The sequence below is a fragment of the Aegilops tauschii genome, chromosome 2 (genome assembly GCF_002575655.3).
Source record: "Aegilops tauschii subsp. strangulata cultivar AL8/78 chromosome 2, Aet v6.0, whole genome shotgun sequence".
NCBI lineage: Eukaryota > Viridiplantae > Streptophyta > Magnoliopsida > Poales > Poaceae > Aegilops > Aegilops tauschii.
The window spans coordinates 651499550-651517657 of record NC_053036.3 but is presented as its reverse complement, the minus strand read 5'-3'; the positions used below and the strand labels follow the sequence as shown (position 1 = coordinate 651517657).

Here is an 18108-nt window from a genome sequence, read left to right as displayed (position 1 = left end):
CATAATAGGTGCATACAACTTGCAAGATTGGAACAAGAACACAATATATTCATGAAAACATAAACGGTTCAGATCTAAAATCATGGCACTCGGGTCCTAGTGACAAGCATTGAGGATAGCAAAGTCATAGGAACATAAATCTCATAACATAGTGGATACTATGGATCAAGCCCTAACAAAACTAACTCAACTACATGATAAATCTCATCCAACCGATCACAGCACGTCGAGCAAGCCTACGAAGGAATTAATCTCTATCCCAGTGGTGAGTATCATGAAATTGGCGATGAAGAACGATTGGTGATGACGATGGCAACGAATCCCCCTCTTCGGAGCCCCAAACAAACTCCCGATCTGCCCTCCCGATGAAGAACCAGAGGTGGCAGCGGCTTCGTATTGTAAAATGTGATGAAACTTCCTCCCCTATTTTTTCTGCATGAATATGAATTTATATTGTTGAGAATAGAGTCAGCGGAGCCTTGTGGGCCCCACAAGCCACCAGGGCACACACTAGGGGGGTCGCGGCCTGGTGCCTCGTGGGCGGCAGATGGCCCCTCTCCGGAAGATCTTGGTTCCAGTACATTTTATATGTTCCATAAGAAATGTCCAAAATGTTTCGTCCAATTCCGAGAACTTTTGTTTCTGCACAAAAACAACACCATGGTAGTTCTGCTGAAAATAGTGCCAGTCCAGATTAGTTTCATTCAAATAATGCAAATTAGAGTCCAAAACAAGAGCAAAAGTGTTTGGAAAAGTGGATGCGACGGAGACGTATCACACACCCACATAGTATTCAGTTTTAGCTTTCATACACTTATAGCGCTTAGTGTATCCGTTGCATGGCAATCCCTACTCTTTGCATTGACATAAATTGATGGGCATCTCCATAGCCCATTGATTAGCCACATCGATGTGAGACTATATTTGTTTTTTGTGTTCCCCTCATTGATCCCTACCAACGCATTCTATTCCACCCATAGTGCTATATCAACAGCTCACACATGTATTGTGTGGGGGTTGAATAGGTGAAGCACGTTAAAAAGTATGATCCAATTTCTCGGCTGACATCGGGGTTGTAGATGATTAATACTTTGTGTTAAGAAGATGGATCAAGACAAGATTATATGATTTCTTAGGGATAACTTTCCTTAGCATTTTTATTTTGAAAGGTATTATTGCTTGTTGTTATGCCTGAGTATTGATGTATGTATATCAAATTATAGACTATTGCTTTGAATCACTCGTGTCTTAATATTCATGCCATGATTATATTACATGATCAAGATTATGCTAGGTAGAATTCCACATCAAAAATTATCTTTTTTATCAATTACCTACTCAAGGAAGAGTAGGAATTAAGCTTGGGGATCCTTATACATCTCCGTCGTATCTATAATTTATGATTGTTTTATGCCAATATTCTACAACTTTGACATACTTTTGGCAACATTTTATATTATTATTGGGACTAACATATTGATCCAGTGCCCAGTCCCAGTTCTTGTTTTTGCATTTTTTTTCTTTTGCAGAATATCTTTATGAAACGAAGTACGAACACGATAAAAATCTACGGAGATTTATTTTGTAATATATGTGATTTTCGGGAAGAAGAATCAATGATGGACGGTGCTTGAGGCGGCCACAAGGCAACAGGGCACGGCCAGGTGGTGGCCCGCCGTGTTGTCTTGTGACTCCCTCATAAGTCGGTTGGAGCCTTTCCTTTTCCGAAAAAGGTAATTTACCGAGAAAAATCCCTACAAAAGTTCAGCCCAATCGGACTACAGATCTCCAGGAATATAAGGAACGGTTTTTGGCCAAAAAACTGGAACGGGAAACAGAAGAGAACAAAGAGAGATATTGAATCTCGGAGGAGCTCCTGCCCTCTGGGAGACACGACCGCCATGGACTAGAGGGGAAACTTTCCTCCATCTAGGGGGGGGGGGGGAGATCAAGGAAGAAGAAGGAGGAGGGCTCTCCCCCCAATCTCCCAGTGCGCCAGATTGCCACCAAGGCAACCATCGTGACGCCGATCTACACCAACTACTTCCCCGCCATCAACACCAGCTCTCTCCCCCTCTATGCAGTGGTGTAACCTTTCTATTCCCGCTATAATCCCTACTTAAGCATGGTGCTTCATGATATATATTATTACCCAATGGTGCGTGGCTATCATATGATGTTTGAGTAGATCCGTTTGTCCTATGGGTTGCTTGACGATCGTGATTGGTTTGAGTTGTATGTCTTATTTTTGTGATGTCCTATGGTGCCTTGGATGCGGCGCACACATGGGGAATTCCAGTTTTAGGTTGTTGCAATACATTCATGATTCACATATATTGGGTGACGAGATTGAAGAAAGTTTATACCCGAGTAAGGGGGTTGTTGTCTATCGGAGTAAAGAGGGCTTGTTACTTAATGCTATGGTTTGGTTTTACCTTAATGATCTTTAGTAGTTGCGGATGCTTGCTAGATTTCGAATCATAAGTGTATATGTTCCAAGTACGGAAAGTATCTTATCTCATGCCTTTCCCTCATATAAAATTGCAATAATGATTACCAGTCTAGTTATTAATTGCCTAGGGACAAATCCTTCTCTTGTGTTACAAAAAGCTCTCTACTAAACAACTAAATTTATTATCTTGCAAATTACTCGTACATTTATTCTTGCTAAGTACTTCTAGTTTTATTATTGCAAACTTATCCTTACAAGTAGTTTTATTCTTGTTCTAGGAAAAGGGGACGTTAAGTCTGCGTAGAGTTGTATCGGTGGTCAATAGTACTTGAAGAGAATATAAATTCTACCTTTAGGTCCTTGTTGGGTACGACACTCTTACTTTGATGAAAGGCTACAATTGATCCCCCATACTTGTGGGTTATCAGTTGCACATGGCACACCAGTCAGGAAGCTTCTCATGCTTCACATTATAAATCTGCTACTTTGAGTCCCATATAATTGAGAGCACATTCTTCAAGGGCTTGAAAACATTGACCTTAATCCATACACATTTTCTGTATCAGGCGTCGCAGGAACCCTTAATGCCCTCTCGTGAGCCAAAAGTTTGATCAGGGTCATGTAGGGATGTTGGCATCTCCCAGTGATCAACCTGAAAAGAGGCAGAGGTCGGATCAAGGTAGGGAAGATAAACCTCGACGGTGGTGACAGATGGCCCGATAGAACCTGCAACCCTACCGAGAGGGGAAACGTTTATGGCAGTTGTACTACTACACTCAAAACTCGTACATTACCACAGTGTTTCTGGGCTGGCCCAATCAGGCACACCCTAAGCGAAGGGCGTGCATTTGCCAAGATTTTTTATACACGGTCTGGGCGGACGAAAATCTGCGCTACAGTGCAAGTTGAGGCCAGGCCCAAAAAACTAAGTGGACAGACGCACAAAATTTAAGTACCACCTTGCATAAAAATAACATATGAAGACGGTGGATGGACAAAAAAAAATCAAAGAAACACACCTCCCTTTATTATTATGTATAGATTCAAGTCACATATACGTTGCCCCTTTTGCCAAGTGTGTGCAACTTTCGTTTGTATTCAGATGCAAGTTTGTACACTACTTGGTCTGGGATGTAGCAACAACACATCCAACTTTGCTTAGGCTGGAAACTACAACTATTAATTACTTGCACCTAGAGTACACAACGCACTCTAGAAACCTCTATCGCCTCTACATCTCTAAGCCTTGATATTTAAGAAAACTAAAATATATATACAAGCCCATACATATAATTTTAAATTCATCTAGGTGGAATAAATTAATCTACAAAGACATGCAACTTTCTTCCTCTTTTGCTATATATACAAACACTAAAGTGCTATCCAATGATTTTGAAGAGGGATTATATAAAAAATTAATGTCCTTTTGTACAATGTATAGTTTATATTTAGGGATCCCATAGATTTATTATATGTTTATTTCATCATATATATGATAAAATTACATAGTTAAAATATTGTATCTTAATATTTATATATATTAATATGTGTTAAGTTTTGCTATCAATTAGAAAATAATTTTGCTGAATATAATAGAAAACTGTACCAGTTGAAACTATTCGTGGAGAAAATGAGTTTTAACAACAAAGGTAGAAATGTTTTGTATAAATTTAATCATCCATATTATGATATATCTTCAGATTTAACAATGGGTTGTAACCACAATGATATTATTATAATTATGATATATCTTCCCTCGTTAATGATATCCCACACACAGAAAAGAAAGTAGAACTCGATATGAGTAACACACCTTCATGTCATCATCAATATAATAAGTGACTGGAGTACCATCATGCTTAATTTCCGGTGTAATTTCCCCATTATGCACAAACTCATCTCTAGCGTTGCACTTTCTAGAGACCTTCTGCGAGTGAGGAGAAAGAGAGGTTGCCAAGTTGCTCTTTACTGGCTTTTATAGAAAGTCAGTTCTATGAAAGATGCTCTCGAATGAACTATTCACGATCGAATTCTTCTAGACTTGTAACCCAATCAGGAGGTATCGCCCTTTCTTCGTACCCGTAGGGAAATACTGGTATGTCCGGAGCATGGGTAAGCTTAATAAGGTCAGGAATTTTCAAAACCATAACAAAAGGACACCATCTAAATTTTAGCGTACCTCATATGATGACTGGACCAAACGCTCGACTCTTGTCCTAGCCAAGTTGTTGGCCGCTTCCTTTGCCTTCTATGCATTTAGTTTCAGATAATGTGAACTGTCAGGGATATACCCCGCGGTATGACCCGGCCGGAGTTATAACCCGGCTGGGGGCTTGGTAAACCGGCAGGTGATAAACCGGCTGACAGTTAAGACAGATGGCTAAGACAGACGGTAAACCGGGAGGAGTTAAGTCAGATGATAACCCGGCAGGAGTTAAGTCAGATGATAACCCGGCAGGTGTTAAGTCAATCATAACCCGCCAGACAATCATAAACCGGCAGACAATCATAAACCGGCACCAGTCATAACCTGGCAGACAGTGATAACTCGGTTGCCAGGGGTTATGAAGCCCGAGACGTTATGAAGCCCAAGACGTTAAGAAGCCCATGAAGAGAAGTCAGAATACTTTAAGTCTTAATCCGAGTTGGACTCTACATGTAACCCGCCCCTTTGACATATATAAGGAGGGGCAGGGCACCCCAAGGGGGGGGGAGAGGAAGAACCTTAGGGTTAGACATAACTGGGAGAGCCAGTTTACGGCGAATCCCTCGTGATGATAATGAGACCTAGCCTCAAACAGCATGTAGGGTTGTTACCGGATGATGTTTCCCGGGGCCCGAAGCTGTCTAAACCCTTGTCTTGTGTTGCGTTTTTTCGATTCCGCTCAACCCCTCTCAAGCTATCACATAGATGTGTTGGCCTCACGACTAAGTCCTCACACTAGGACATCTGCCGTGCCAATTCCACGACATGAACCAAATATACAATGCAGATAAGCAGGTTTTACACACACACACACTTGAAAGAATAGAAAATATAAAGTATGAACGAAGCTATATCAGGTAGCCTGGGATTCTTTTTTGACCCGACCCATTTCAAGCTACCATCCTCGCAAGTTACTAACTAGAACATAAAAAGATGCATTATGTTAGCATACATCTAAAGTGTGGAAATCTCGAAAAACAAGTGAGTGTAAGTATAGCTTGAGCAAAACGCTGATTCAACATGGTCTAAGTACCCCAACATACATACAAACACACATACATACAGAGAAAAACTAATCACCTTGAGAGAAGAAGGGTGATACGTCTGCAATGTATCTATAATTTTTTATTGTTTCATGCTATTATATAATCAATCTTGTGTGCTTTATATGAAATTTAATACCATTTTTGGGAACTAACCTATTAACACAGTGCCCAATGTTAGTATTTTTTCTGATTTTATTATTTCATGGAAAAACTATACCAAACAAAGTCCAAACACGATGGAACTCTACAGTGATTTTATCTAGACCAGGAGAGACGCTAGGAACCTCGGGAGGTGGCCAGAAGATGTACGAGTGGGCCACAAGCTCACACAGCGGCGACACCTGAGCTTATCACTACTGCATGAATGCCTAGTTGTGGCAGGCGCCAAATGGCTAGGCATGGCAGGCCAGACTCACAGGGGCACCCGCCTCTAACCTTCTGCCACTGCTATAATGCAATCAGTGTTGGGCGGGCGCCCGCCACTGTTAGAGCCTATTCAATGGCAGGTAGTTCTACTTGCCCACCATTGGTATATGTTATTAATTGTGGTGGGTGGTACATGTCACCCGCCACATCTACCTCTTCGGTCTCCAGCCACAGCCACTACTAGGAAAATGCTTACCAGTAGCGCTGGCAGACGCGCTACTACTACGGCGCTACAGCTACTACGCTACAGCTATTTTTTAGCAGTAGCGCTTGTTTGTCCCAGCGCTACTGGTAACTGAAGATAGCGGTAGCGCTTTTTTGTAACCCACACTACTACTATCCTAAGTACTAGTAGCGTGCACTTTTCCCCCATGCTACTACTAGCTAATTAGTACTAGTAGCGTGCACCTTTTTCCCCATGCTACTACTAGCTAATTAGGAATTAAAAAACTAAAAATTAGATGCAGTATTCATGGATGGAAATCAGAGACACATCCAGTGCAAAATAAACTAAGGTCACATAACCATCTCAACTGGAAGAGATCACAAGAATACATTTAACATCAAACGAATACAACCATAATCGAAACGTGCGTACCTTCCCTAGTGTTCACCACCAACCTAAACAAACCACTTCTCTAGATGTATCTACCAGGGCTCGGAGTTCAGACGCCGGTGGACCCGAATCCTCCCTCCCCCCGGACGGTGGCGTCGAGGCCCTCCACCTCAGAGACGAGATCACCTGGACGATCATCTGTGCGACGTGGCCGACGGGCTTCACGATGAAGTCCACCTCCGAGAGGTTGAAGAGCACGAGGACCACCAGGCCACGGTAGTCCGCATCGATCACCCGGGCGCCCACGTCTGGAAAGTGAAAACTTGTTAGTACGCGTCAGTATCCAAATCTAGGTTCAGTACACTCTTAAGATGATACATTTACTACTGAAGAGCTCAATATATGACAATACATGAATCTTAAGATGAATCTCAAACCAAGATCAATGTTAAGGAACTCATAATGCAATTAAAAAAAACTTATCTGCAGATTCATAATTTATGAAACCACAAGCTTTAGTTTTCATTATATATGGAGTTAATCTAGCCACAAAATTACTGGTGAGTTTACTATTCTACATGGATAGCATCACGGAAGTCATCTTCGATAGTTCACATATAGCATCTGTAGTATAAATGAATTGCATGAAGTGAGTTTACATAACAAGTCAGACTTGATGTAGTTTGTAGACCACGGAAACTAAATAAAAGCACTTGAAGCAACTTTGTCAACGTGGATACAACCTACAGACAATTTTTCTGGAACTCTGAGGTTGCAGCTGTAAAGAACAAAAATATTTGCAAGGGCTTAAAATGATCAGTGGATCGCACAAGTACCATCTGGCAACTAATCGTGACGGGCAACAACTGTATTTAGCCTAAGAATTGTTCGACTTATAAACTACCATGAAACATTTACCCAATCATTTTCCCATCGGGATATCTGGAGACAACTTTGTCCTCAACACTTATTTGCTAATAATGCGAGAAGTGCAGAGAAGCAATTGCAAAAGGACAACTCGCAAGAACTTGTCTCATCTTCAAAGAATGGCGAGTCTCCTAAAAAGGATGACGCATGCAAGCCACTACATCAATGACTTAAATAACAGTGCATGCTATTTTCTACCAAGCAGATGGCCATGGGGATGGGGGTGCTTACCCAAGCTAGGAGCCATGGAAGCTTCAAATATCTGTAGGTAGCACAATTCAGATAGCTAGTTGCGACCGATGGATGAACTATGTAACTGTTGTACATGGTCGTTTTGGAGACCAGGGCGCATGAGAACCTTGGAACTATGATGAAGCTGCATATCTGTTACTTGATGGCCAACCCCTGGGTTCAAGAAATTTCAGAATTAGAGGCTACAACTTGCACAGCTGAAACTGAAACACTTTCCTAAACACCGGCCGGCACTGTTGTGTGTCATACACCGTTAGTTGCATATGCTAATGTGCAAACTAGATGGAGGGAGAGGAAAGTGGTGTTACGATATCCTAAGTATCCCTGTTTTGTTTGCCCACATCCCGCGACGAGACAAGTTCAGTGCATGAATAATCCTTATATTCTACTTCTCAAGACACGCACAGATATATTCAGGCATTAATGCATTATACAACAGGCAAAGAGGTAATGCAATCATTTTATCCCTACTCCTGAACCAATGAACTAAATAGAACAAGAAAACAACAACGACAACTTCCTTCAGATTCCTACCAGAACTTGCTCAATAAATACCACTAGTAACTAATCATCAGACACCAATCAAATCTTCGACGTTGTCGTTAAGTATATTCTTATTTGTTTTACTCCATAGCCATCTGCTTGGCATAAAATCTTATCAAACTGGATTGGGGGTGCTTACCCAAGCTAGGAGCCATGGAGGCGGAGGTTGTTGGCCCAGCACCACTCCGGAGCAGACGACGACGAGCTCGACCATGTGCGGGCCGTGGTGATCGTGCTCCTCCATGGAGGAGGGTGGCTGCTGCACTGAATCAAAGAAATAAGTGGGGGCCCCGGGGAGAGAAGGAAGAAGGTGAGAGGAGAGGGCATGAATCGAGGGAAGACGAGAGCTCACCGCACCGGAGTTGGAGGCAGCCGAAACCCTAATCGCGGGGAGGGGTCGCGCGCAAGCGCTTGCGGCCGCCAGGAGCGGATCTGGTCGGAGGGAAGGAAGCACCGTCGCGAGGATATCTCGTGGGTGTGCTGCGCTCCGGCGAGGGCCGCCGGAAGTAGCGGGAATCGTCCGGCGTTGGTGACGGCGGCGAGGTTCTCGGGAGGCAGAGAGGTTGTTCGCTTCTTTTTTTTAGCAGTGGCAGAGGCTGTTCGCTGGGCGTTGTCTCCCTAATACAGAGGAGGTGGGCTGGGCTTAGTTATAGCGGATGTAGTGACCCGTGCTACCACTACATTGCTAGTGCTAGCGTGGCCTAGCAATCCCAAGCTGCTAATATATCTTGGCCTGGGGGTCTGGTGTGGCACACTTACCAGTAACTCGTTCGAGCGAAACCAACGCTGCTGCTAAGTTATAGCAGTAGCGCGTTTTGTACCAAGCGCTACTGGTACTTACCATTAGCGTGGGGGCCCAAATAGGTGCTACTGGTAAAGTTCTACCTATAAGTATTTTTCTAGTAGTGAGCCATTCCCGCACCCGATACACATTAGAGGATAAAAATAACCACAATACAACATACAACTAACGCAAGTGCTCATAAACATTACATTTAGCATAGCAATAATCTAGGCTTCATACAAATAGATGTACGCATTAGTGTACAACAAGTCAACAACTCATGTCGCATCATTAGTACGTTTCATTACATTTTTATTAGCAAAATAGAGCTCCTCATAGAAAAGTAAAAGCGATCATCATTCGAACACGCCGCGTTTTACTGGGAAAAAGTTTCTTAATTGTTGGTACCAAAAAAAGAGCAACAGATTTAGTACATGGGCGGATCTGGGCCCCAGGCAGCCCAGGCAGTGGCCTGGGGCGTGACAAATTTCCCAGCCTATATATCTAGAGAGAAAAAAAAACTGGCCTGGGACGCAGCCCACTTCATACCCCTGTTGCTGGGCCATTAGCCAGCCCAATAACAAAAAAGTGAACGAAACAAGAAAGATAGAAGGGTCTGTGCTGCTGGTAAGTAGCGTACGGGAGTCTTTTTTGACCAGAAGAAGAAGATGTTTTGACGTAGCGTACGTAGCCCGTGTTAGGCTAGTTGATGAAGAGATATCTCTTGCTAGCCACCGTTTCCAAATCCCAATTTTTCTTGCTAGTTTTCTTTTGCGGGGAACTTCTCTTGCTAGTTGCCACTGTTTGATGCTTGATTGAAAAAAGATTATTAATTCTTAATGCTTTTCCCTTTTCATATTGTATTCCTTAGTTTTGTAGTTCTGCAGAGACCATAAATGTGGAATCGGTATAGTAATTCACATTTTGCATTTGTTATTAAACCAAATAAGTTAAAAAAAATGCTTGAATGCACCGATTTGCAATTCAAAATTTATACTTTTTTGGGAAATTTATAAAGTGAACACCAGATATAATAAAAATTACATCCCGGTTCATAGACTACCTAGCAACGACTACAAGCACAGAAGCGAGCCGCAGACGCGTCGCCCCCTGCTTGACTTTTATATGCTTTGAAACTGTATTTTTCAGAGGGGGGGGGGGGGGGGTTATTTTTTGACCCTTAGTTTTTGGCATGGGGCGTCGGCCAATCATGGCTCCGCCACTGAGTACGCACACATACATACAAGACCTCGTGATAACAACAATACCATAATGACAATGAGCTGGATACAGATAATCAAATTCTTTACTCGTCCACTTGTCCACACGGTCTTGCATACTTCATAGTTGTTTTTCTCTTTGCAGACGTAATTGACATAATGATCCTCAATTTCTCTGCAGACGTAGTTGGCATCATGATCCTCAGCTTCTTTTTCCGTCTTATATCCTTTGTAGCAGTTGTTTTTTAAACCATCCATTTGCTCCTTGCATATCTTCCATCATTCATAAATTCCAGGATTCCTCCCGGTGTACACCACATACCAGTTCCACTTTATCTACGTTAATAAATAAAGAAACCAACAAGTCAATTTTATAGTTATACAATCACATAGAGCAAAGTCGCATCATAATCTTCATAGCATCATAGATGGTACAAATCACCACGTTGCACAGTTTATTAGTAGTTTGGAAGTAAAACTTTAGCTCGATCATAGCAACCAAGAAATTAAGTTGACACGCATCGATCATATAGATCACATGAAAGCAGTGCACCCAAGCTTGCCGATATGAGCTAGATGATAATAGGAGAAGTAGGGGCATTACATTTTACCCAGTTTAAGGCCCTCTTGATGAGGTAAAAACCTAAATCCTACTTCTAATATATTGATTGTGATAGGTTACATAGTACAATGTGATCTACCTTGATATCGTATGAAGATGTTCTAATCTCAGAAGGGCGTATTTGTGCCTCTAAGACCTAAACCCCACAGTTTATATAGACACCGAGGGTATCTAGGGTCAACACATGGTCGGTTACAATCTAGAGATAAACATGCCAACCATTTGAATGTGGTTGAAGTGTACGCCAAGCCTGCAAAAGATATTCATCTTGATTAGGTCGAATGCCATGGCCCTCAGGATCCGTCCATTGGTCTTTAAGGGTTCCTCGGCCCAACCCATAATCAGTGGACCGACGTGGCAAACACACCCTAGTATAGGACGCCAACAGTAGCCCCTGAACTGGTCTTGAAGCCGAGGACATCAGGAATCTTCAAAATAACTTCTCAAACTTGAGTCCTCAGCTTCGTAGGCGAGTTTCATACTTTACGTCCGCTTCGATTTCGAGTATATTCTCTGCATCGAGGTCTTCTTGGCCTTCCCGATTGCGATCATGTGCCCCGTTCGATAATCGAGCAAAGAGAGGTTATTCTTTGACAAGACTCCTTCCTTGGCGTCAGCTTAAGGAACCTGAGTTCCTATTCAAACTCGAGGCTCTGAAAAAAAATCCGAGGTCTATCCCTTAATTGCGAAATTTACCTTCGCCAGTTTTCAGCGACCCTTGGGTGGTTTTTAGGGTCCCACAACCTCCTTATGGGTGTGAAAAGAAAAGGTGTACCGGTGGGCCCATGGCCCTTGTTTAGCGGGAGCCTTAAATTATCTTTATCGATCTACGTTTGCTATTAAGGCGTAATACCTGGTGAACAGGTGGTTTTTACCCCGGAGACGCAAAATCACACGTTAATGTTAACGTGTTACTACAATTAATTACATACGATATAAATTCAGTTTATAATAAACAAATGTGGTTCGATTCAATATGACCGTTCTTCCAACATCATAATCTCAACGTTGTTTTAGGACTACTGTTTACGCATAACGAGTCATGACTAGGAACATTTTATTTAATCATTCCGCACGTGTATATGAGTTTTTCACTGAAGCACATATTCCAAGATTATAGCAGTGATAGCATAGAATATAAACTCTTTAATTATGAATACAAAAATATAATAATACAATAGTATTGCCTCTAGGGCATATTTCCAACACATCTTTAGTTTCCAATAAATAAACATAGAAAAAACTGGTCACATCATCAATGAACATCATGAAATACCTCTTTACACCATTTGTCAACATACCATTTATCTCACATAGATAAGAATATATGAGTTCTAGAGGTGCTAAGTTTGTCTCCTCGCCAAGCGTGTGAGGCTTTTGAGGTTGCTTTGATTGCACACAACTATAACATTTAGAACCTTTGAGAATAGTGAAATTAGGAATTAAAGTCGTACAGGAAAGCCGAGACATTAAACCAAAGTTAGTGTGACATAAACAAGAGTACAAACACTTGTATCATCATTAACACTAGCAATTTAGCTTATTAGACACCATCTTGACATAGAAGGGGAGCCGCTAACTAGATTCATATTCATAGTAGAGACATGTTGCACATTCCTTAGCTGCACAATCTTCCATGAAGTGAACTTCAGATCCACCATCCCAACACGATGAGCAAAAGCATGTGACCCATTCCCCATTGGGACGGAAGAATCCTGTGTGACCTAATAATTGAATAAGAAGCCGCCAACACACACGTGAATGTTAGCACCCGAATCAACCCCCCAAGAAGATGACTGAAATATTGAAAGAACAATAGGTAAGTTACCATCCCACCAGTATTGCTAGCAGCCACCAGGTTGACAATCTTGGAACATGTTTTCCCTCTGCGGTATGTACGATCTGGGATTCCTTCGAAAAGTCTCCAAGCTTTCCACAGGCGTAGCACTCTAGCTCTGTCCTTGTTCAGCTTCTTCTTCTTCTTCTTGAAGGTAACAGTATTGATGGCATTATCGAAAAACATGCTTGTTCTCCCCTTTGTTCTTATTCTGTGGCTACCTATGGACCATATTGGTGGTAGGCTGAACCTCACCTCCTTTCTCAGTAGTGTCTTCTTCCCAAGCTTTCTCTTCAACATCAAGAGATGCAATCTGATTTTCAACTGATATCTCCTGTTGTTGGTGCTAAACCGGCGGATCTCGGGTAGGGGGCCGAGTTGGTAGTCTTAGCACGATGGTAACTTGAACATAATTTTACCCAGGGCCAGGGCCTCTCTGAGGGGTAATACCCTACTTCTGCTCTTCTTTATATTTTGTGGATGGAGTAAAAAGTATAGTGAGATCTACCTTGCGATCGCATGAATGAGTTCTAACCTCTAAGAACATTGCCTTTACAGAATCAACCCCTTGGCTAATATAGGCACCAGCGGGTATCTAAGCTAACAAATATGTCGATTATTCAAATACGCCTTGAAGTGTACACAAAGTCTTCAGAGGCTTCCGTCTTGAGTACGCCGAGGGCCATGTCATCATGGTCTGTAGTTACTGGCGGGTCCTTGACCCGTCCAATGATTGGCAGACCGACATAGTGTTCACCCCCCAACCGAGGACACCGTCAATTGGCCTTGAACTGGTCTTCAAGCCGAGGTCATTGTCTCCTTCTTCGGGATAGATTCAGTATTGAGGTCTTCGGCTTCGTAGACAAGTAAACAACCTAGCTAATAGATACTTCCTTTTAGATTGCCCACGCACGCAACCTAGTTGCCACCTAAACCTAGCCACCACCAGCGCTCTAGTTTCTGTGTGCCCCATTGGTGTCATCATTGGTCTGCCTTGTCCTTTGGGTCCTTAGGCCATGGGGGCGCAGTGGATTTCGGCCTTTGCCGATGGCACGGCTTCGTCTTTTTATGTTTTTAATTTTTATGGGGTTTGTGTCCTACTCAGAGAGATAAAGGGCGGCTGGTCTTTGAAGATGGAATAAGGTTATCCATGTCCAACACCTGTTTCAGTAATGCTTCTAGAATCATTGGGGGCATGTGGAGGTTTGTCTCCAGTGGAATCATAGTCGGCGTTTGTCTTTGATGGATCAGGACTTCGTTCGTTAGTGATCGTCTGTCTACAGTTTAGGTCCTTCAGATCTACGCTTCTCTTCATCAGCAGTGGTTGTTGTTCTAGCGCGCTGCTCTTCAAGGGCCTTACCATGACAACTTCCAGACCGTATACTACAAAAATGGTTTCCCTTCCTCGGTGAGGGAGGGTGATGAGTGCGACGCGCCTTCGGCTTGCTCCAACGTTTGTAGTCATCGCTAGGTGGTCTACGGACCAAGATGTAAATTTACCTCTGGTGTACTTCGTACTACCTTGATAGTTGATGAATAGATCGGAATTTTTTCCCACAAAAGAATATACAGTACAGAACACAAAGTTATGCAATATTAGTAAGGCACTTTGCAATGCTCCACCTTGTATTGATTCTAACGTGGAAAATAATTAAGAGGAGAGAGTTGAGTATGGTGAGCACATAAATAAACAATGCTAAGCATTTGAACCTAGAAAAAACAATTAAGTAAAAGAAGCTTGCATGGATGCAAGAGTTAGGCACCTAAATGAAGGGGGTTTAGCTACAAGTTAGGCACCTAAGCTTTGGGGTTTTAGTTGCTAAACTTTTTAATATGCGCTTCATCTAAGCACCTATGCATTGAAAGAGTCCTAACAGGCAAATCTTGTGTCTTGTGTTTGGCAACACCAATCCGATCAGTGTACGTCTTGATCAATCATCATGTATTGACTACTCCCTCCGTTTTTAAATATTTATCCCTTTAGAGATTTCAAATGGAAAAAGTATAAATGACGACATTTCTCCACCGATTTTCAGCACACAAGATCTATAAATGACGACATTTGTCGCCTCTATCCGGCACCGTAGTAGGACCGATGAAGTCCACCACCGTGGCGGCCATCCTGGCCATAGTTGTGGCAGCAGCGCTCGCCACGGCCGTGAACGCAGCGCGACATGCGCAAACTGCCTCTGCTGCAGCCAATACGGGTACTGCTGCAGCCACGATGCCTACTGCGGCGCCGGCTGCCAGAGCCAGTGCAGCGGCTGCGGTCCCAGCGGCCAGGGCGTGTCCTCCATTCTGTTCAGGGACCTCTTCGAGCGGCTCCTCCTCCACCGCAACGACAGGGCATGCCTAGCTCGTGGGTTCTACACATATGACGCCTTCCTTTCCGCCGCCGCCGCATACCCGTTCTTCGGCACCACCGGGAGCACGGAGATGCGGAAGCGGAAGGTGGCGGCCTTCCTCGGGCAGACCTCCCACGAGAACACCGGTGGGTGGGCCACGGCACCAGACGGCCCCTACTCCTGGGGCTACTGCTTCAAGCAAGAGAAAGGGGATGGCACACCGAAAAGCTACTGCGAGCCAAAGCCAGAGTGGCCGTGCGCGTCGGGCAAGAAGTACTACGGCCGCGGCCCGATCGAGCTCACCTGGAACTACAACTACGACCAGGCAGGGCGGACTATCGGGGTGGACCTGCTGAACAACCCGGACCTGGTGGCGACAGACGCGACGGTGTAGTTCAAGACCGCATTGTGGTTCTGGATGACGGCGCAAGCAAACAAGCCGGCGTCGCACGCTGTGATCACGGGCCAGTGGACGCCGTCGGCGGCTGACAACGCCGCCACCAACATCATCAACGGTGGGATCGAGTGCGGAAAGGGGCAGAATCCCGAGGTGGTTGACCGGATCGGGTTCTACAAGCGCTATTGTGACGTCCTTGGCGTCGGCTACAGTAGCAACCTCGACTGCTACAACGAGAGGTCATTCAAGGACGGGCTCTCGGCAGAGCTTGCGTCACAGTAAAAACGACTGGTAACATGAACCTGTTATGTACGTAGTAAGAGTTTGGGTTCTTGATCTATGCATGTGTAAGTGTGATCACCAATAAATATATCTCGAGGTGTAATCTGTGGATATATATACGGTTCAAGAAAAAGTTCCCATTGTTAAGTCATGGGACACACGCGGACCAAACTTGATTGCAGCTGTACCAGGAGTACCAAGATAAAGATAGATTGTGGAGAGGACCTAAGCTCACTCGGTTATTTCTCAAGCGTCTCCTACGGTCCTACCAAAAGTGAAATAGGAGTAAAAACTAAAAAATAGTATCCGCACAAAATCCAATGGCTATAACATCGATAGCAAGCCAGTAAATTGTGCTGAGGGTGGCAAAAGGACATAATGCGACACTTAGTTGTAGAGCTCGTGCATTTGGTCGCGATTGACATGTGTCTATTTTACTTCTTGAAGTTCATATCTGAGCTTATTTGCAGACCCTCAACGTTAATTATTTGGTCGGTATTATCTTTCTAAGGTTCCAACTTGTTTGAATTTACTATATTGACCTCTCAAATCATTTGCATCGATCAATCCATTTGCCACGTTAGCCGTTGGCCTCCCATGGGGCTCGAAAAATCGCCGCTCGGGGGTGACTTAGCGCTAAAAATCGGCTTGGGGGCGATTGGGTTCCCAGCCGCCGCCCACAGGGTCGCCCCTAGACGCCCTTTCTAAAACTTTTTTGAAAAATAAATCGGCTAAAATTCGGTAAACATGACAAAGATTCGGCAAACAGGACATAAACTTCGGCGTTCTGCATTTTATTACATAGAAAACATGAAATTTACTAAAAAAAATAAAGAGCCGCGACTCACTACTAGGAAAAACCTTATACACAGAATCTTACCAGCAGCGCACTTTAAAATACGGGGCTACTGCTATTTAGTAGCAGCGCGTGCCACAAAAACGCGCTGCTGAAAGGAACATAGCAGTAGCGCGTCCTTTGTAAACCGCGCTACTGCTATAATTGTCATGACCTCGCCGTTAAGCTAGTTATAGCAATAGCGTTGTATTACATAGCGCGCTACTGCTATTGATGTTAGCAGCAGCACCTTTCGATGCAACTCGCTACTGCTAAGTTCAGTCCACAAGTTTAGTCCCACCTCGCTCCGCGAACAGGGTGTTTACCAACTTAAATATGTTACTTCTCAAGTTATCACAACCTCTTGGTCTTCATTGAACTCTATGTGTAGAATTTATGGCCGCAATATGAGTCTTCTCCGGTTCCTACCGGGAGAGGACTCATATTGACAATTTAAATTGTACACAAAAAAACCATTGATGGCCAATGTATTTTTGCATGCTTACACTTAGCAGTAGTGATTTTTTATAGTAAGGCGCTACTGCTAGGGCGTTTAGCAGCGGTGCGTTACCAAGATACGTGCTACTTCTAAAGCCATCCTATCACTAGGCCGCCCCTCACTCTCCTCTCTCTGCTCCAACTCACTCTCCCCCGCACCGGCCCTGTCGTCTGCCGTCGCCGCATTTTCGCCCCCTCCCTCCTCCATCCCGCCGTCGCCCCCTCCATCCTCCATCCCGCCGGCGGCCGTCGCCCCCTCCCTCCTCCATCCTGCCGCCGGCCGTCGGCCCCTCCCTCCTCCATCCCGCCGGTCGTCGCCCCCTCCCTCCTCCACCCCGCTGCCTTCGCCCCCCCCCCCCCCGCCGTCACCGCCACCGAGGTAGCTCCTCCTACCCCCCTCCCCATCCTTCCCACCTGTTCCCTCCATCCTCCCACTCCTCCCTCCCTCCTTCCTACCCCTCCTCCCTCCACTCTCTCTGTTCTTGTAGAATGTAGGTAGTTTAAATGTAGATTTTAGAATGTATACATTGTAGAATGTAGGTTCTGTAATAGAATAATTTTTAAGCCTATTTTAGGTGTTTTGAATAGAATAGGAAATTTTAGGTCTTTTGATTAGAAATTTTAGTAATGGAAATTTTTAGTTGGTACAATTTAAAAAAAATGTTCTGTACTTGTTATAGTCTGAACTTAGGGCATATTTTTAGGGTTTAGTAAAAGAAATAGTAATAGTGAATGATGATGTAGATGTTTTAGGTATAGAACATTTTGAATAGATGATGATGTAGATTTTTTTAGTACAACTAGTTTATTTAGTGTTGCTCAAGAATTGCTCATATGATGTAGATATAAACATGTATATCTAGTGTTGCTCAAATAGGAT

General features: G+C 43.7%; 1 protein-coding gene and 1 pseudogene across 1 annotated transcript; one reads left to right on the top strand and one right to left on the bottom strand.

Moving 5' to 3' along the window:
• Positions 1 to 3014: 3014 nt before the first annotated feature.
• Positions 3015 to 8652, bottom strand: LOC141041458 (uncharacterized). Its single transcript, XM_073507609.1, has 5 exons — positions 8548 to 8652; positions 7605 to 7660; positions 7400 to 7464; positions 6873 to 6994; positions 3015 to 3104 (listed from the first exon to the last, which is right to left on the bottom strand). Exons 1-5 carry the CDS (start codon positions 8650 to 8652, stop codon positions 3015 to 3017), a joined length of 438 nt encoding a protein of 145 aa, XP_073363710.1.
• A 6314-nt stretch (positions 8653 to 14966) lies between these two features.
• Positions 14967 to 16235, top strand: LOC109757206 (26 kDa endochitinase 2-like; annotated as a pseudogene).
• The last annotated feature ends 1873 nt before the right edge of the window (positions 16236 to 18108 follow it).